Genomic DNA, 19,783 nt, shown 5'->3' with positions numbered 1-19,783 from the left:
CAACAAAGTCAGCATTTACATAAATTCTTTTAATTCAGTGGATCTACTCTAATTGGCATAAGCAACTGATTTCAAATATGTGGTATTACATAGTTAATTACATAGAAATGAAAGGCTGCAAACCATCTAAAACCCTCTCATTGTAAGTGGAGATGACTTATGGGTTTTGTTAAGGATGACTGTTCTTCTTGTGCCCTTCTTATGCTTCTGTGAGTCAGTGAATATTAAGAGCTATTTTGTTTCTGGATCACAGTAAACAAGGGCAGGTGCAACCTTGTGCTCAAAGATTTAAAGCTATCCTAAAATATTTCACTGAGGCCCAGAACACATAGGCAAAATGATGCAGTTTTAGGCCAAATTGGGGGCATGCCATTTACATGATGCATGCCCCAAACAAGGCATGAAGCCACACCAAGGTCACATCATTTGCAAAGAACCGGGCCAAGAAGGCAGTGGCTTGGTTTAGGACTGCTGCAGCAGCCCAAATTGGGACTGGACACATGCGGTTGCCATGGTTCTGATGTGAAAAGCACCAGCACAGTCTCCTGCCACTCTTTTTGGCCTGTAAGTCTGATTAAAGGTACATGCCCTTAGGGAGATTTTAGATAATGACTGGCCTTCGTATTATCGCAATACAGCACTATTTGCTGCTATTTGTCTTTAACTGCCTTCTTGCTTTCCACAGTGAGAATGGGCTGGGATGCTTCTAGGAATACACCCCAGACTACACACTCTTTGGCATCTCCCTGAGGAAACAGAAATTGGGTGTTTTGTTGTACTCATTCCTTCATCTGTCAGAGAAAAAGAAAGCACAAGTGTAGCAAGTACAGTTGCCTGCAGCTGTTTTTGTTTTACCTCTAGTGAAAAACTAGAGCACTGTGCTGCACCTGCTGTGTCTTTCATGTAAAGTTGCAAGTAATTAAGGGCCAAGTGCCTGATTCCAAGACTAAACTCAACCAGGTTTTATTCTTTATAAATATAAATATATCAAATAGATGTTCCTCTAGAGAATGGCAAGTCTAATTCTTTTTCAATTAATAAGATAACTTCATGGGGGGGGGGAGTTGGCATAGTAATTGAGAAGATTTTAATCCACTGCCAGATTACTAGTGAGATGTGTAAAGATTGGTTTAGTTTAAAATACAGTATTAAATGTACTTTTGTACTTTTGCCAGATGTATTGTCTACAAATACAGGTTGAGTCTCCCTTATCTGAAATTCTAAAATCCGAAATATTCCAGAATCATCCATATAAGTGGTTGAGATAGTGACACCTTTGTTATCTTTGCTTTCTGATGGTTCAATGTACACATACTTAGTTTTATGTACAACACTATTAAAAATATTGTGTATAAAATTACCTTCAGGCTATTTGTATAATGTGTATACAAAACATAAATAGATTTTGTGTTTAGACTTGGATCCCATTACCAAAATTCTCATTATGTATGTGCAAATATTGTGTAGGTCATACACTCGATGCGGTCTTTAGTACGGAACAGGAATATCCGTGGGCGGAGGTGGTAAGTACCTCCGCATTGTCATGGACGGATCATTTCCTGGTCAAGACGGCACTAAGAGCCAATATCTGCCCCACCGGGGGTGGTGGACCCATTCGAATGGTCCGCCCTCGAAGGCTAATGGAACCAATAGGATTCCAGAGAGCCTTAGAGGGTTTAATGGTTGGGAATGCCGGTGACCCTGTCGATGCTCTGGTTGATACCTGGAACACCGATCTTACCAGGGCTATCAACACGATCGCACCCAAGCGTCCTTGCCAATCCGCTTCAAATCGTAGGCCATGGTATACACCAGAGCTTAGGAGAATTAAGCGGTTCGGACAACGACTAGAGCGTAGGTGGCAGAAGACTCGACTCCTATCTGACAGAACTCGCCATAGGAACTTTCTTTGTTCCTATCGGGAGGCAATTCGTGCAGCAAAGAGAGCTTTCTCCTCTGCACGTATTGCGTCTGCAGAGTCCCGTCCAGCAGAGCTGTTTAAGGTGGTGAGGGAAATGACGCAGGTACCTCCTGCGCCAAATCCCTTGCTTAACCCGACGATGGCCTGCTGTGACGCGTTTAACAACTTCTTCGCAGATAAAATCTCTCAGATAAGAGCCGACTTAGACGCCACTGTTGGAACAGAATCTATAGGCAAGGTGTCCAGTGACTCCGTCGATGAAGTTATTCTGGATCAGCTCCAATCAGTGAGTACCGAGGACGTGGACAAGCTGCTTGGCAAGGTGAGGAAAACAACCTGCCCTCTCGACCCTTGCCCATCATGGCTGGCCGTCCAGGGGAGGGATGCATTGAGGAGATTCCTCACGGATATCATCAATGCATCCTTTAGGGAAGGGCATGTTCCATCTTGTCTGAAGGAAGCGGCTGTTAAGCCGCTTCTGAAAAAACCTTCCCTGGACCCCCTGGATATGAACAACTACAGGCCTGTTTCTTTGCTGCCATTTTTGGGCAAGGTAATCGAGAGGGCGGTTGCTCTTCAGCTCCAAGCTGTCTTGGATGAAACCGATTATCTAGACCCATTTCAAACTGGCTTCAGGACAGGCTTTGGGGTTGAGACTGCCATGGTTGCCTTGACTGACGATCTGCGTCTGAGCATCGACAGGGGTAGTGTGACCCAGTTGGTGCTCTTAGACCTCTCAGCGGCTTTCGATACGATAGATCACAGCATCCTCCTGGACCGCTTGGGGGGATTAGGTATCGGAGGCACTGCATTGCAGTGGTTCCGGTCCTACCTCTCAGGCAGGTCCCAGAGGGTGCTGTTTGGGGACAGTAGCTCCAGAAAGAGGGAGCTCCTTTGTGGAGTCCCTCAGGAAGCTATTTTGTCCCCAATGTTGTTTAACATCTATATGAAGCCGCTGGGTGAGATCATACGGAGTTATGGTGCTGGGTGCTATCAGTACGCTGATGACACCCAAATCTATTTCTCCATGTCTCGTTCGTCGGCCTCGAATTCTAATAGCATCTCTTCTCTCAATGAATGTCTTCGGGCGGTAATGGGCTGGATGAGGAAAAACAGATTGAAGCTGAATCCGAACAAGACGGAGGTGCTCATGGTAGCGGCCCCGAAACCAAGAATTGGGTTGCAACCACCAGTCCTGGACGGGGTCACACTCTCCTCTAGTGACTGCGTTCGTAGTCTGGGGGTGCTCCTTGACTCGTCGCTCCTGATGATAGATCAGGTTAATGCGACGGTCAGGAGCGCCTGTTATCAGCTTCGGCTGATACGCCAGCTGCGCCCTTTTCTGGAAGTAAGGGATCTCGAGACAGTTTGCACGCGCTGGTAACCTCACGCCTTGACTTCTGTAATGCGCTGTACATGGGGCTACCCTTGTGCCTGGTTCGGAAACTACAGCTGGTTCAAAACATGGCAGCCAGGCTTGTGTCAGGAACATCCAGAAGGGACCATATCACTCCGGTTTTGAGGTCCCTCCACTGGCTGCCTATTGGTTTCCGGGCCCAGTACAAGGTGTTGGTTATTACCTTTAAAGCCCTAAATGGCCTGGGTCCAAGCTATCTCAGAGACCGCCTCTTCCCATACAATCCTCCCCGCGCTCTCCGGTCCTCTGGGAGGAACTTGTTGCAGCCTCAAAAATCGAGGCTTGCGGCGACCTCCCGGAGGGCTTTCTCTGTTGTCGCCCCTAGGCTCTGGAACGGCCTGCCGGATGAGATCCGTCAATTAACATCTTTGGACAGCTTCAAAAAGGCTGTCAAGACGGATCTCTTCAGGCAGGCCTTCCCAGACTGAAATATCCCGGCCTCAGGATCTTAGGATTTCCCCCTCCTCAGTAATGTCTCCAAAGCCCCCTTTTCTTTAGAACTGAAGTTGTAGTGGTTTATTGGTTGGTATTATTTTGTTTAATTTATTGTTATTTTAACTAGTTATTGTGGTTTTAAATTAGATATGTTGTTTAACAACTTTTTAAGGGGGGAGGGAAATACTGTAAATTGTTTTTATGCTGTATGTTATTTTAATGCTGTAAACCGCCCGGATTGGTTCGCCACAGGGCGGTATATAAATAAAAATTTATTATTATTATTATTATTATTATAATATTCCAAAATCTGAAAAACACCAAAATCTAAAACACTTTTGGTCCAAACCATTTTGAGACTAGATAAAGGAGATCCAACATGTAAATTGCATCTAGCTAGTGAAATTTTCTTCATATTTAGTGAAATCATGCCCCACTTCTAAATATCTTAATTTAGATGTCTTATTCAAACATTTGGGGCCTACTTGATTTCACTACAATCCGCACATTTTCATGGTTTTAAATGGTCTTCAACGGTTTTAAAAATCTTGTTTTAATTTGTCAAATTCTTTAATATGTTGTTATTGCTGTTGTTGTAATAATAATAACCTGCCTCTACCCGTGGATCATGGTGGAGAACAACAGCAATGAACAGATAAACAGCATCAGTTAAAACACATCAGTTAAAATACACATCAATTTAAAATGACAAATAACATATACACATATTAAAAGGATCCACATTTAAAATTGTGATCCACATTTAAAATTTTAAGTCTTTTAAAAATTATTCCTACTGTTTTAAATTATTTTAAACTATTTAATTTGATTTTATGTCACCCTGAGATCCTTGAATATAGGGCAGGATAATTATTCTCTTTCTACTTTCATTGCAGATTTTCCAAGACCTTGGTACTTCAGTATTATCTGGTGCTTTTAAAGGATACAACATTTGTCTTTTTGCATATGGACAGACCGGTTCAGGAAAAACATACACTATGATGGGAACACCAGTAAGATAAACATTATATTCTGTGCTTTACATTTGTTATCTTTACATCTCTGTATATAGCTGAGGCCCCAAGTTCAAAGCTTTTGCTGGATTTTAAGCAGTGCTGATTTAATAAAACAGAAAAAAGCAATGTATATTCCATGTTTCTATTTTACTCACATAACCATATTGCTGTTAAACAAACATTTATATAGGAATCTTTGGTCCAAGAGCACCCTGGGTGCCACAAAGGTGGTCTTAGGGGGCTGTATGCAATCCATGTACCATGCCTTCCTTGTCCTTCATCTGGAGTTATTTATCTGCCTGTGGCCAGACGATAATCTACTACTAGCTATCATATTCTTCTTCTTTCTTTGATTTCTGATATGTAGACTGGAAATCAGTTTTCACACATTCCTCTCCTTCTTTCCCATTTCAAGGAAACACTTGTTTCAACATGCCTCCATGGTGCCTTTATTTTAAAAAATGTTTTAAATCACCAAGGAAATGTAATTCTTCTGTTTGCTAGACACACACACACACAATCTGGTTGTTGTAGCATTTAAATCACTAATTTACAGATAGTTGCTAGGATAATTTTGTTATAAAATACATTGGAAGAGTCTAATAAAACTCTTTAGAAGATCTAAAACCCTCATAGAGGAGTTTCCTTGCTTCTTGATAATTCTAATTGCCCTTTTCTGCATTTATTTTTCAATCTGCAAGGTTCATTTTGAGTTGTGATAACCAGAACTGTGCATAGTATTCTAAGTGTGGACACACTATAGATTTCTGTAAAAATCATTATATTGATAGTTTTATATATTCCATGGATGTATCCAGAATGACCTAGTGTGGGAAACTACAGTGGGAGATGAAAATCTGCAAGCACATAGGCTGCCTCTGCCTAAATTTCACAGATCCCCCCCCCATCCCACTCCATTTCACATTCTCAGGATGGGGTTTTGGGTGGATAAAACTCCAGTGAAGAGGACGAGGATGAGAAGAATCAGTTGCATAGCTGGATTGCTGTTTATTTAACTATGAATATAAGTCATTATTCATAGCAGTTTTCTTAGCAGCCTTTGCAAGTGGGACGTATAGAAATATCCTGCCTGTCTCTGACTGACTGCTGTCTAATTCATTCATAGATCCACACTCCATTGTTATGAACTGACAGGAGATAAAACAAATTATTCATTTGGTACTACTATCAGTTACCTAAAATAATTTTGCCCTTGTAACCATTTAGATGTCCATGTATTAGTCATATGCTGATATAAAGAGCTTACCATTGTGCATCTGTTAGCAATTCTTTATAAGCACAATTTTTTAAAAAAAATCTTATAATATTTTTCTTTGTTTTTCAAGGCATCCATTGGATTAACCCCTCGTATATGTGAGGTATTTATTTATTAAACTAAATATTTACACTGTGTAAAATTTCTTAATTTTTTTGTTTAAAAAGCAAAAGTTTGTTTGATTTCCATAGGGTCTGTTTTCAAGGGAAGATGACTATTCAAAACAGTCAACATCATGCAGAGTAGAAGTCAGGTAAGTGTGTGTTTTTTGTCATGTAGTGCTAGAAATCTTTTTATATTCTGCTTCTTTTTCTAACCACACCATTTCTGCTTTTCTGTTAGTTAGGCTATAGGCAATTTTATTGGAATTAGATATTTTTTATCTTCAGTTGCTCCATCTTGATTTGATGAGATTTTTAAAAATGTGGACCACATCTAATTGCCATTACTCAAGTCTACATCACTGCTAAGTAATGATGAAAAGCAGGAAGCGTGGATATAATGTCAATGACTTCACACCCCTATCCTCTCTGACAACACCAAGATCGAACATTTCAGTAATGCAAATGAGGCTTTTGACATGTCTTCTCCATCAAACACATGCAATTCCAGAGTGGAAGGAATAGGGCACTTTGGCAGTCTTTCCTCCCACCAATACTTAACTATACATAACTCCAAAGTGCTCTTGAAAAGCACCATAGTTGGCTTACAGGTTGTAAACTGCTTAGAGAGTGCTGATTTCACTATGAAATGGTATAGAAATGTAAATGCTATTACTATTGCTAATGATTTGGGTGGTATGGCCTAGTCTCAAAGCTATGTCCTTGACTAATTTAGTCTAAAACCCATGCTGGATTGGACTAATCAGACTAATCAACTCCAGAATTCAGGCTTCAGCAGTAGGGCCTCCTTATCCACTACCTTGCCATCCATGGATTTCAGCCTCCGCGGATGGCAAGCCCCTAGTTGTCCACAGTGGCAGTGCGGGCACATTAGAGACAGCCTCAGTGGTCCACAATGGCTGTGTGCACACACAGTAATGCTAGAAAAGGTGGAAGGCAGTAGAAAGAGAGGAAAACTGCACACCAGATGGCTAGACTCAACTAGGGAGATCACGGGCATGAATGTACAAGACTTAAGCAGAACGGTGGAAGATAAGGGAGCTTGGAGGTGTCTCATCCAAACGTTTGCTATGAGTGAGGGCCAACTTGAAGGCAGTTAATAGCAAAACAACAAAATATAATATATTCAAGGTAAATGTTGCAGTCGTATTAAATGTTAAGGAAATGTACAGAAATAAAAGTTGGAGGCATAGGTTCTCTTTTCCTAAAGGATACCTTCCATTGGAACAAGAGAATCTTTGAATCCAGTGGATAGTGTCAACACTCAGAAACAGAGGTATAGCAAGTTGTTTATTAGCTGTTTGTTATATTATTGTATTTTATATCTTACACTGTCTACAGTTGCACATTTTCACGACCCTCCATATAATTTAATTAACATGTTTTGTGTGGATGGCAGATGTCAAAGGACTGGTTTAGAAGCAAACTTTCTGCAGTAAGGTACTACCTGTAATTTGGGAACAGCAGTGTTCTTTTCCACTTTACCAGACATACTTGTTCTGTCTCTGGGATCACTTACTAATTGTATAATTATTTATATAGAACCTGTGTGCATAATATCTATATAAATTAAGCTCAAATCACTGGTGGACAGAAAAACCTGGCACAATCTTGTTCTCTCACCATAGATGGATTATGGAGAAGATGATCCCAAACTACCCATAATTCTTGTATCATTACCTTTGCCTTTTAGTTTCCTAGAAATCTATAATGAGCGTGTTCGAGACTTGTTAAGGCAATCAGACCACAAGAAGCCATATACACTTCGTGTACGTGAGCACCCTGTGATGGGTCCATATGTGCAAGGTTAGTGACTTCTAGCAGAACTGTAAAATTATATTATTTTGGATTTTCTAATGTCTTCACTTCTCAATTGTTTTGTTACTCATTTCTTTCTCTGCTTTGGTTCCTGGAACAATCTGAGATGATGGAGAAAAGATGGTATGAAAGGACTCCTGGAATCATGGTGGGAATTTTGTGCAGAACTAGAAATGGCCAAGATTCCAGAATTACACTTCAGATTAACTCTCTCCCTGGCCAGATTGCAGCAACCTAATTAATTGTTCTATACTAGACCAAAGAATTATCATTAGAGCTTTACATTGGCTTTCCTAGGTACTAAGTACTGCACTTGGGGGGAGGGGGAATGAAATGTAGATATAGGATGGGGGACACCTGGCTTAACGGGACTACATGTGAAAGGGATCTAGGAGTCCTAATAGACCACAAGTGGAACATGAGTCAACAGTGTGATGCAGCAACTAAAAAAGTCCAGTGTGATAAATACAAGTATAGTGGCCAGATCAAGTAATAGTACCATCCTGCTCTGCTTTGGTTAAGGCTTCACCTGGAATATTGTGTCCAGTTCTGGGCACCACAATTCAAAAAGGATGTTGAGAAGCGTGTCCAGAGGAGGGCAACCAAAATGGTGAAAGGCATGGAAACCATGTCCTATGAAGAGAGACTTAAGGAGCTAGGTATGTTTAGCCTGGAGAAAGTAGGTTAAGAAGTGATATGATTGCCCTGTTTAAATATTTGAAGGGGTGTCATATTGAGGATGGAGCAAGTTTGTTTTCTGCTTCTCCAGAGACTAGGACAGTGGTGGCGAACCTATGGCATGTGTGCCAGAGGTGGCACTCAGAGCCCTCTCTTTGGGCACACGTTCAGTCACCCCAGCACAGAGTTTGCCAGAGTTTGTTACTAGAAAGCCAGAGGAATGTGGCACTTTGTGATAAATAAGTGGGTTTTGGGTTGCAGTTTGGGCACTCGCTCTGTAAAAGGTTCTCCATCACTGGACTAGGACCTGGAACAATGGATGCAAGCTACAGGAAAAGAGATTCCACCTCAACATTAGGAGGAACTTCCTGACAGTAAGGGCTGTTCGACAATGGATCACACTCCCTCAGAGTGTAGTGGAGTCTCCTTCCTTGGAGGTCTTTCAACAGAGGCTGGATGGCCATCTGTTGGGGATGCTTTGATTGAGAGTTCCTGCATGGCAGGGGGGTTGGACTGGATGGCCCTTGTGGTCTCTTCCACATGTGTGATTCTGTGATTCTAATGATTCTATTAGCTACCATAAAGACCAGAAAAAAAATGCATCAGAAGCTAAATTACAGGATGGGGGCCACAATCCAGCACTCTTTGATGGGGAGCTGGCTGTGATGGGGAGCTTGTTTTGTGTTCTTTAAACACAAAGCTTTTGTTTTCTACCTCCCTGGGAACCTATGCAGCTATTAATTCCTCTGGGAACAGGAAAAATATGCGGTAGAGTTAAAATCAGAGGTGGGATCAGAAACCAGTCATCCTCCCCCTTCTATAACATTTATTATCTATTCTGTCCTCATTTTCCAACAGTCAGGGGATAGTAAGATGAGCAATATATTGGGCTTGTGTCCCCAAGGTGGGAGCCTGAATCATGTGTTGGGGATGAAGGCAACGGTGGGATGGGGGGGGGGGGATACCCAGCACCCCAAAGTACTCCACAGGCAACATGTGTTCATAAATGGCCCTGTTTGGGTGGTGCTCCAGGAGGTGCCCCACTCACCTTAGTCTGGCCTTGACCTCAAAGGTTAGTTTGAACTTTAAAGGAGCTGCCCAAGGCACTGAATTATATTCCTCAAATAAATTCAGCATCATGCATGGTTCCTTTAAAGTTTGGAACAAAACACAGATTGCAGCGAGGCCTCCATTGATATGGAAGCCAGAAAATTCCACTAAAATATCATTGTTTCATATTGCAGTCAAATATACATTCAGAAAAAAAAAGACAGAAAGAAGAAAAAGAGAGGAAGGAAAAAGACATATAGGTGGGATACAGACTGCCCAAAAGGGCAGTCTGTCGCTGCCCTAGTTTGCTGCATGAGGGAGCCGCAGCGGACAAACCGCATGGCTCCCTTGCACAATAGAAAGAAGCTGCAAAAAGTGGCTTCTTTCTGCGGCGCCATTATGATGCCGCAAGGTGCCAATGGTGCACTTGCGGTGGCATGAAGTCACCGAGACATGCGGATGCTAGGCGTCCGTCACGTCAAAATGGCAGCACCCATGTGTATAGGGCGCCGCCATTTTTATGCCCCCGTCACGTGCAAGGGGCTAGGGGCATTTGAAAGCACCGCCCCTCGCACATGATGGGGGCACGTCATAGTGCCCGTTTAAATAGCGCCATAGGGTCCGAACAGACAGGCCAAAATAAAGCTGCTTTGGGTCACTTTAGAGGTATGCTGTTTAAATGACACATGCATCTTAAGAGGCCAGAAGCTGTGCCAAAGCTGCGCTCCAGTCCTTAGGTCTCTTAGGACACATGAATCATTTAAACAACATACCTCCAAAGTGACCCAAAACAGCTTTATTTTGGCTTGTCTGTTCAAGTCCTTAACTAATACACAATACGACTCTGATCCTATCTGCAATGAAAAGGAAAAGAAAGGGGGAAAAATAAAATAAAAATGTATTATTCTTCCACCATTGCAGATCCAGCTAATGATCCTACTAAAATTACTAAAAATCATAACCACAAATTATTACATCATTTGGTTTCCTATTGCTCAAAAAATATATGATTTTCAGTTCCCAACCTTTCAGAAAATCTTTGATTGGCTTATCCTTTAAAACCCACCTTAATTTGGCCATTTGGGCTAACTCTGCCATCTTCACAGGATTCTTTTTTGTAACAAGTGGGATGTAAACAATCCACTTATGAAAAATGAACTGTTATTATTCAGTAAAAACTACACTTTATGATAATAGTGCATATTTAGTTTTGCCTTTAGTAGATCAGTTAAGTAATAACAATTGTCAGAAGTGTAGTGTTTGTGGTGTTTTCTGTAGTATTTATAATCAGAGAGGATCTTTCCCCTCTTTCCTTTCTAATAAGAGCAACAGCATAACAGGGACATTGGAGGGAAAATGGCATCTATCCAACTTTTGGGAATCTTCCTCAGGCACTCCATATAAGGCTGCTGTTGCCTGGCATCTGTGTCTCGTGGTAGGCACATAAGTTCTTTCAAAGCTCTGATGCACTTTTGTTGCTAATGATGAAACGTTGTAGTTCATAGTTTTAGAATGGCTTGGCAGAATGCCTGAAAAATGAAATGGTGTCTTTGTTAAACAAAGTCATGTGATAGACGTAAAATGTTGTGAGACCACACAAACTGAATTGATTTCATGCTGATGATTAAGCTCAGTTAAATTACTAGTCAGATGACAATTTTGGTATCGTATATGGCAGTTAAATATTTAAAAGCTTTAAGAAGTAGGAATATGCATAATATATTTTATTTTGCCTTCATTTGTTTTAATCACTTCTTTTGAGGAACAATCAGTAAAGAAGACCGTGAGCCATATATTTCTTCTTTCATAAGACTCTCAAGTCAAGTTTCATGGGCAGCAGTGAAATATTTGAAAGAAACACAGTATCTTATTAATTAGAATAGGCAAATTGATTTTAAGGAATTTACAGCATGGTTACATGCAGATGTACTCAGATGTAAAGCACATTGAGTTTAATTAGACTTATGCCAAAATATGATGCTTTATGTGTGCAGTTTTAAGAATCAACATGGTTTGGTTGATTACTTAAGAAAATAATAATAATAATAATAATAATAATAATAATAATATACTGTTTGCCGCCTTGAGTCCCTATATTGGGAGAAAGGCAGGCTATAAGAAGAAAACAACAACAACAACAACAATAATAATAATAATAATAATAATAATAATACATAACCCAGCTGTTCTCAAACAGTGGGGCGGGACCCCTGGGGCATGTGAGAATTACTCAAGGGGGTGTATGAGACTTGGAGGCTCTGATCCCTCCTCCTCTTCCCAAACTTTTATGTATAAAATTGACACATGTTGAGTTGAATATTTAATTTATTTAATTAAAACTGTTCTAATTTGCATGATGTTATTTCCTTATAAAACATCAAAATAGGAATATACATTAATGTGCAAATGAAAATGCACACACTATATGAACACAAAATATTTTTATTCATATACTGCGTTGGAGGGGGAGGTAACATCCGCATGTAGATGTAAAAGGAGGTCCCAAAGGTAAAAAGGCTGAGTGCCGTGCTGACTTTGCCAAATTCTTCTGTGGCAGATAGGAAGCTCCCTTGTAATTTCCAGGAGAAGATGGTTTGTGTGTGCAAAGGGACATGCCCATGGTGCAGCCCTCTTTAATGAAATCAAAAATTTTGTGTACCTCTGGACTGTGGGCATTATTTGCCTTGTAGAGACATTACTGGATTTTAAATGGCTTGAGAATGTTTCCTACACAGAATTTTTCTCAAGACAGCAGTCTACATCTCTTGTTTGGATAGAATTAGTCAAAATGGAATTGAATTACATTTGATCCACTTTCTTTCACCCTTAATTTAATGACAAGGGTGAATTAAGCATGGTTTGATTTCTGGAACACATAGCAAAAACAATACTTTCCAGTCTTCTATACATTCTTTTTGTTAAAATCCAGCTAATAGTTATGGATAGCAAGAAGAAACCCAACAAAATAGCATTTTGCAGAAGAGTTGTAAGATGTTTTGTTTCAGTTGTAAACAATGTTCTTTGGGAGATCACAGGAACTGTAAAAGTACTGTGCATGTGACTGGTGGCTATCACTAAAGGCCGCAGTTCAATGTATTATTATCCACATTGTCTAGTAAAATCAAACATTCTGGTACATAATCATACTGCTAGTTAGCATGTTGTGCTTCTTTGGAGCTACTGGAGAGAATAAGGACATTCACAACATAATGACATATCTTGAATTTACTAATATTTTAAAAAGATGTTGTGATAGAGAACACAAAAAGAAACAAGTGAGATAATCTGGAACAAAAGATTACTTTCAACGGCAGCCATACCACACATTTCCAATAATGTTAGTTCTAGCCTTAGATGTAATTCAAACACACAAGCTGGATTTTATCCAGTGTTTCAAGCATTCACAATGACCTGTCATGTATGATACAAGCTGCCTCTTATTTCTTCTGAAGTTCTTCATGCTCTATTTTACACACAGTGCATTTTTAAGTTGCAAATTTCATTTTAAATCTTTAGCAAAGTGCTAAAGATTGTGGACTGTCCAGACTGTCATTATTCAGTGCAAAAGATTTTGAGATCTTGGTCTTTTAACTGAAAGATCTTTCAGTGCTCTTTATTGGAATGGTTTCAAAAGTCTCTAACAGATGGCTCAACTGTTAAGGAACCAGCATCTTTTAAAACAGGAAATGATGTAATGGAAGACAGATTTAGCCCAAAAAGACCTTGAGATCTTTTCTGTGATATTTAAAAATAATTGTTCTTATCTGAAACAACAAAACTGTGCTTCTTATGCCACTCCTTTTGCATCAGTACTAACATGTTTTGTTTTATTTAAGAGTAAAATGTACATTGCATGTTTAGTTAAAAACAAACTTGCTGGATCAAAGCCAGGTTCCATCTAGTTCACCATGCTGTTCCTAGCAGTAGTCAGCCAGAGACTTTTAGGAAGTCCCCAAAGAATGCATGAAGGCAACAGTTTTACCTCATTGCCCCCTAGCAATTGTTGTTTATTGCCTCCAAACATGGAGGCTCAATTTAGCTGTTGTCAATCTGTTAATAGCTGTACCTGTATAAATAGCTATCGCTCTGTCTGCAGTAAGTTTTATCCATTTTAAACCATTTTTAACATCAGTACATTAAACTATTTGCTTATGCACTTAATTCATAATTTTACAAATGTCTATAATGTTTCCATTAAGTTTTCTTCTAAGCTAAGAACATCTAATGCTTTAGCCCAGTGGTCCTTAACTGTGATCCTCAGACCCCAGGGGACCCTGATGTCCTCACAAGGGGGCCATGTTGGCTTAGATGTTACTCTGACCACCTCCCTGCAGCAAAGAGGCCAGGTGACAGGAGACAAGGAAAGACTGGCTGGGAAAATGTGTTGTTTGTCATGAAGTCACTGTGCTGTGGGGAAGAGATGGTCTGAGCAGCTGAGTGTCCGTGGAGCTCACAGCAGGCCAGCCAGCCTTTGCCTCACTCTCCCCTCTCCCTCTCCAGGAGAAAGATGGAAATAAGGAACTGAGCTGACCCAACTTGGGGAGGGGGGGGGGGTCTTTTCTTCCAAACACTGTCTTCAGACAGTGACACTATCAACAAAAACCCTTTGCCTTCTCCTCCACATTGAAAGGGAAGAGAAGATACAGATGTTTCTTCACCCCTACACTGGCCTCATGAGTGGTGTCAGGCTTATCACCCTTTCAGGGGTTGCACACCCGCCCCCCCCGAATGAATATGTTGACGTTTGCAAAGTGTTCAGGTACACAATTTTGCATTGAAGGATTAGTATGAGGGGGTATTGGAAAGTGGGAAGGAACAAAGGGGGGAAAAACAGGGGTAAAGAAGTGTCCCAGCCAAACACCAGCCCTCAAGAAAGTGCTACAACTATAGAAGCCTGCCTTTACAATTGCTTTTGGAAGAATTTCTTCAACCCTCCCCTTTTCACTGAAAGAATAGGAGGGGAGGAGACTGAGATGAGAGAAGGAGGGAAAGAAAGAACAGGTGAGCAGGCAGGCAAGCAAGCAAAGGTAGCCCTCCTCAGCAGTGATGTTAGTAGTTGAGAGTTTGGAAGAAAAGGTTAAGACCCCTTCCCCTCACTGTATCACCTGAGGTCCTTGTTTTAAGTGTCCCATCTTTCTCCTGGAAAGGAGGAGAGGGAGAGAAAGGCAAAAACTGGCTGACACAACTCCACCACCTCTGCACAGCGGAGCAGCCATGTGACAGGCGCCAAGGCAAAGATTGGCTGGCTGGGTCTGTATGTTGCCTGTCACAAGGTTGTTCCACTGCAGGGAAGAAGTGGCAGCAGAGCTGACAGCTAGACCACCTGCCTGCCTGCTCTTTCTTCCTTGTAGTGGAGCAGCCATGTGATAGGAGCCAAGGATGAGGCTGGATGGGCCTGCGCATTACCATCTGCTCCAGCTGCAAATTGGTTGGAAGAAGCAGGAGAAAAGTCTTTCCTCCCCCTCCAGAGCCTCTGAGAAAAGGTTTAACAGATGGTGTAATTGTTAATAGTTTAGTGTTCATAGTTTTCTTTAGTTATTTAGGCTTTTTAATATGGGGGGGGGGGGGGTTCACAGCAACAAAAGGGCCCTGGTAAATAAAAGAACCACTGTTTTAGCCTTTCATTGTAGTACTAAATAAACATCTGGCAGCTGGTAGAAGGAGGGGGAAATGGCAAAACATCACAATCAGGATTTTCCTGTAGACTTTACTGCAGCACCTGTGGCAAGCTCCTTGAGTTCCTGATGACTTCTGGAGCCTAAAAATTTCACAGTAAATGCAGTCTCTGAATCCTACATTGATACTTCAGCAGAAAGGTGTCGTGTTATTTTGCTTCCTGTGTTTCTCCTGCCCTCTCCAAAATGACTTCTAGTAGCTACTGACTCACAGTGAAAAGGTATCAGTGCAGTTCATCTCTCTGAGCAATTTATATTAATTGTAGAGTTACATCTCTACATTATGCTGCTCTCTAGTGGACTTGGAGAAACAAATTTGCTATCTGGATTTTGGAGTACTGCATCTATTATTCTTAATTTTGTAGTTTTGTGAAAGAATTGTGCTGTCTTATTTACCCTTGTGCTGTTTTTTAACTGATTCATATAACTATATTCAACACAAAAATGATAACCATGTCTGAGAAAGGCTGCTTGCTGTATATAATTTTATTTTGTTGTTTATTGCATGTATAATTTTTTTTAAAAAAGGCCAGGTTCCAAGAACTGAATGTGCAACAAGTGAGCCCTGGAGATTTTCTGGCCTTTCTTCTTACTGTACTATTCTTACTATTATCCTGTGCCCAGAATAATAAATCCTAAGGTTTAGGAGATCCCTTGAAGCAAGATTTGATTAATTCAGAGGGTGTGACCATAACAGAAAATTGTCATTCCTCTCTCCTCTCCAGAAAAAGACATGTAGCCATGTTTTTCATTGTTGTCTGAATTCTTTGAACCCTAACTGTACTAGATAGAAAGGAGCAGAAAGGAAATTTTGCTAACCATTTTACTCCTTTGTTTTGGGGGGGAAATCCTCTAGGACTATCTCAACATGTGGTTACAGACTACAAACAAGTTGTTGGATTTCTAGAAGAAGGAATAGCAAACAGGTATTCCGTTTTTAAAAAACTCTCCTCACACTGCAAAGTAAATATATTAGTTCTTGTTTATATTGATATTTTTAGGCACATTATAAACTTTTATCCTGAACGATTAACACTTGTGAGAATATTAGCATCATTTATTCTCTTGACAGTCAGGTTGTATTCCATTTTTTTCTGTCTATGCTGATAGAATTGAGACATTAATGGTTCTTGCTATGATAGAATAAAATACGTTTCTGAAGCCAAATCCATTTTATACTTCCTTTTTAAAAATCATAGTATGCTTTGGAGCATTGTAAATACTATAATGTAGAATAAATGCCACATAAGCGATTCCAAACTCACCTTGCCAGATAAGTCTAAGAGTAAAACCTCATTGTGTATAATTGAAAATCATTAGTTATATGCTTCATGTAAAAGTATATTTTGATTCATATGTATGCTATATGTGTGTATATACTCATCTATAAGTCTAAACATTCATGCCCAAAAATTGATCCCAAAATCTCAGATCGACTTATTTATGAGTCACTACGTTAATGTGATAGCAGCTCTTTCAGATTTCCCCATGTGATGTGGAGAGGAGTTTATTTCTCCCTGGAACCAAGTAGAAAGAGTCCCAGGTGATTGACTGATGTTGCTGTTTGTTTAAGAGTCCCCCTCCCACTCCTGCATCTAGCTGAAACGAAAGCTGAAACGATGAAGCAAAAAGCATCAATGAGAGTCTCTCTTGCCATACGCACACATACACACACCAAAGGAGCCTCCAAGTTTTACCCTCGACCTATCCATGTGTCATATCAAAATCCATAATTTTGGCCCCAAAACCTGACCTCGACTTATACATGAGGTCAACTTATAGTTGAGTATATACAGTAGTTTTACAGGAAATGAGCAGATAACAAAAAGTTCAAATTTCCCTTGCTTTATGAGGTTAGGAAAATTATGTGCAATTTTCAACCACCATCTATCCCTCTATATGTATATATGTATGTATATTTGGGGACATTTTTTGTGAAAATGTTATTAGTGGTTGTCAAAAAACTTTCAATTTTATGTACAAAATGTATTTGTTACGAAAATGTTTTTTGCTTGTTTTGCTATTGCTGTTAATGAAAAAGGCATTGGTGATAACTTTATTGTATAATTTTTGTATAATGTCATTCCTTATCTCATAGTAAAAGAAATAATGATTCTTGTTTTATTATATTTAGAATTACGGCAGCTACACATGTTCATGATGCCAGCAGCAGATCCCATGCAATCTTCACCATCCAGTATACTCAAGTTAGTTCTGTTTTCCATTCAAGCATTCTTGAATGCTTGATATGTTTATAGGCTTTAGGTTGAACAATATGTTTATTGGCCTTTGGTTGCTGAACAATAAAGACTGGTAAAACTCATTTAGTTTTCTGGAGCTTTATAGCAGGGGTAGGCAACCTTTTGGAGCCGGGGGCCGGGTTGCTGTCCCTCAGACAAGTTGGGGGGGCGAAGCCTGGGGGTGGAGCTTCCACCCTCTGGGGCGGGGCTGCATGCTGGGGGTGGAGCCACCCTCCAGGGGCAGAGCCTCCACCGAAGCCCTGCAAGGAGGAGGAGGCGTGTGCCCGCCCTCTCCTCCTTGGTCCCTTTCTGGACAAACACCCCCAACCTGCATTCCAAAACACACACAACAGCACAGTTGTGCATTTCACATGGCTTTACTTAACATGGCCTCTTGCATATTTCAGAGGCTTATTCCATAACCAAACCCCTTGGGTTTAACACTTAGCATGGTTTAACATGGCTATGCATATTGAACATGTCAAGGTGGTTTCACCGTTCTTGGACCAAGTGTACTTCTCAGAAGTGTGTACTTGATCAAGGGACTTTGGTTTTTCTTCACTGCGCATGGGTTTGTAAAAATCACAGCAATTTACATTGGCCTTGCCTCAGAGGCTTTCTGATATCAATATCACCATTAAAGAACCAAAAACACACAGAAAAGGCACTTTGGAAAGTCACACTCTCTTGGCTTCAGAAACAGTGCATGCATGCCTCTCAAGCTGACTCATATCATTATCATTATCATCATCATCATCATCACCACCACCACCACACTATCATTGTTAAAAGGGAGACTTGTTAGCATTAAAAGTACAAAAAAAAAAAAACACTCTGCAAGGTGACACTTTGCAAGGTGACAGTCTCTCAGCTTCTGAAACAGTAGTTGCATGCTTCTCAAGCTGACTCATCATCACCATCACCACACTATCATTGTCAAAGCAAGGGAGACTTGTTAACATTAAAAGCACACAAAACACACTTTGGAAGGTGACACTCTCTTGGCTTCAGAAACAGTGCCTCCATGCCTCTCAAGCTGGCTTATATATCATCATCATCGTCACCAACATCATCATCATCACACTATCATTGTCAAAGCAGGGAGACTTGTTAGCAATTAAAAAGAATGCAAAAAAAAAAAAAAAACACCAAAAAAAAAACCACCATGTGGCATCTGGCCACTCACCACCTTCTCCTCTTCTTTTCTCCTGCTGCCCCCATCTCCTCTTCCTCCTCCTACTCTTCCTCCCTCCTCTTCCTCCTCCTGCTGCCCCATCTCCTCTTCCTCCTTCTGCTGCCTCCTCCTGCTCTTCCTTCCTCCTCCTGCTGCCCCAACTCCTCTTCCTCCTCCTGCTCTTCCTCCCTCCTCTTCCTCCTCCTGCTGCCTCCTCCTGCTCTTCCTCCCTCCTCTTCCTCCTTCTGCTGCCCCATCTCCTCTTCCTCCTCCTGCTGCCTCCTCCCGCTGCCTCCTCCCTCCTCTTCCTCCTCCTGCTGCCATTTCTTCTTCCTCCTTCTGCTGCCCTATTTCCTCTTCCTCCCTCCTCCTGCTGCCCCATCTCCTCTTCCTCCTCCTGCTGCCTCCTCCTGCTCTTCCTCCCTCCTCTTCCTCCTCCTGCTACCATCTCCTCTTCCTCCTCCTGCTGCCTCCTCCTGCTCTTCCTCACTCCTCTTCCTCCTCCTGCTGCCATCTCCTCTTCCTCCTTCTGCTGCCTCCTCCTGCTCTTCCTCCTCTTCCTTCTCCTGCTGCCCCATCTCCTCCTGCTGCCTCATCTCCTCTTCCTCCTCCTGCTGCCTCCTCCTGCTCTTCCTCCCTCCTCTTCCTCCTCCTGCTGCCCCATCTCCTCTTCTTCCTCCTGCTCTTCCTCCCTCCTCTTCCTCCTCCTGCCCCATCTCCTCTTCCTCCTCTTCCTCCTCCTGCTGCCTCCTCCTGCTCTTCCTCCCTCCTCTTCCTCCTTCTCCTCCCCCTCCTCCATGCGCCGCGCGGCCTGGGGGCAGGACGGAGGAGACAGAGGAGGAGGTGGGCAGCACGGGGCCGCGTGAAGCCCCGCAGGGAGGAGGGGAGAGCGGCGCGAGGCCTGCGGGGAGGCAGGGAGGGCCGCACGGAGCTCCGCGGGGAGGGCTGCGCGGAGCCCCGC

General features: G+C 41.7%; 1 protein-coding gene across 1 annotated transcript in view; it reads left to right on the top strand.

The window, feature by feature from the left end:
• STARD9 (StAR related lipid transfer domain containing 9) overlaps positions 1 to 19,783 on the top strand; it is a 138,754-nt gene that overhangs the window by 49,024 nt on the left and 69,947 nt on the right. Inside the window, exons 4-9 of the mRNA XM_089521870.1 lie at positions 4,670 to 4,786; positions 6,136 to 6,168; positions 6,257 to 6,318; positions 7,881 to 7,993; positions 16,265 to 16,334; positions 17,543 to 17,615. Coding sequence (XP_089377996.1) covers positions 4,670 to 4,786; positions 6,136 to 6,168; positions 6,257 to 6,318; positions 7,881 to 7,993; positions 16,265 to 16,334; positions 17,543 to 17,615 — 468 coding nt within the window. The remainder of the gene's footprint in view (positions 1 to 4,669; positions 4,787 to 6,135; positions 6,169 to 6,256; positions 6,319 to 7,880; positions 7,994 to 16,264; positions 16,335 to 17,542; positions 17,616 to 19,783) is intronic.

Source organism: Sceloporus occidentalis, unplaced genomic scaffold (assembly GCF_023333645.1).
Source record: "Sceloporus occidentalis isolate IW3139 unplaced genomic scaffold, rSceOcc1.0.p SCAF_4, whole genome shotgun sequence".
Classification (NCBI taxonomy): domain Eukaryota; kingdom Metazoa; phylum Chordata; class Lepidosauria; order Squamata; family Phrynosomatidae; genus Sceloporus; species Sceloporus occidentalis.
The sequence above is the reverse complement of the archived record's forward strand: the minus strand, read 5'-3'. Positions and strand labels throughout refer to the sequence as shown.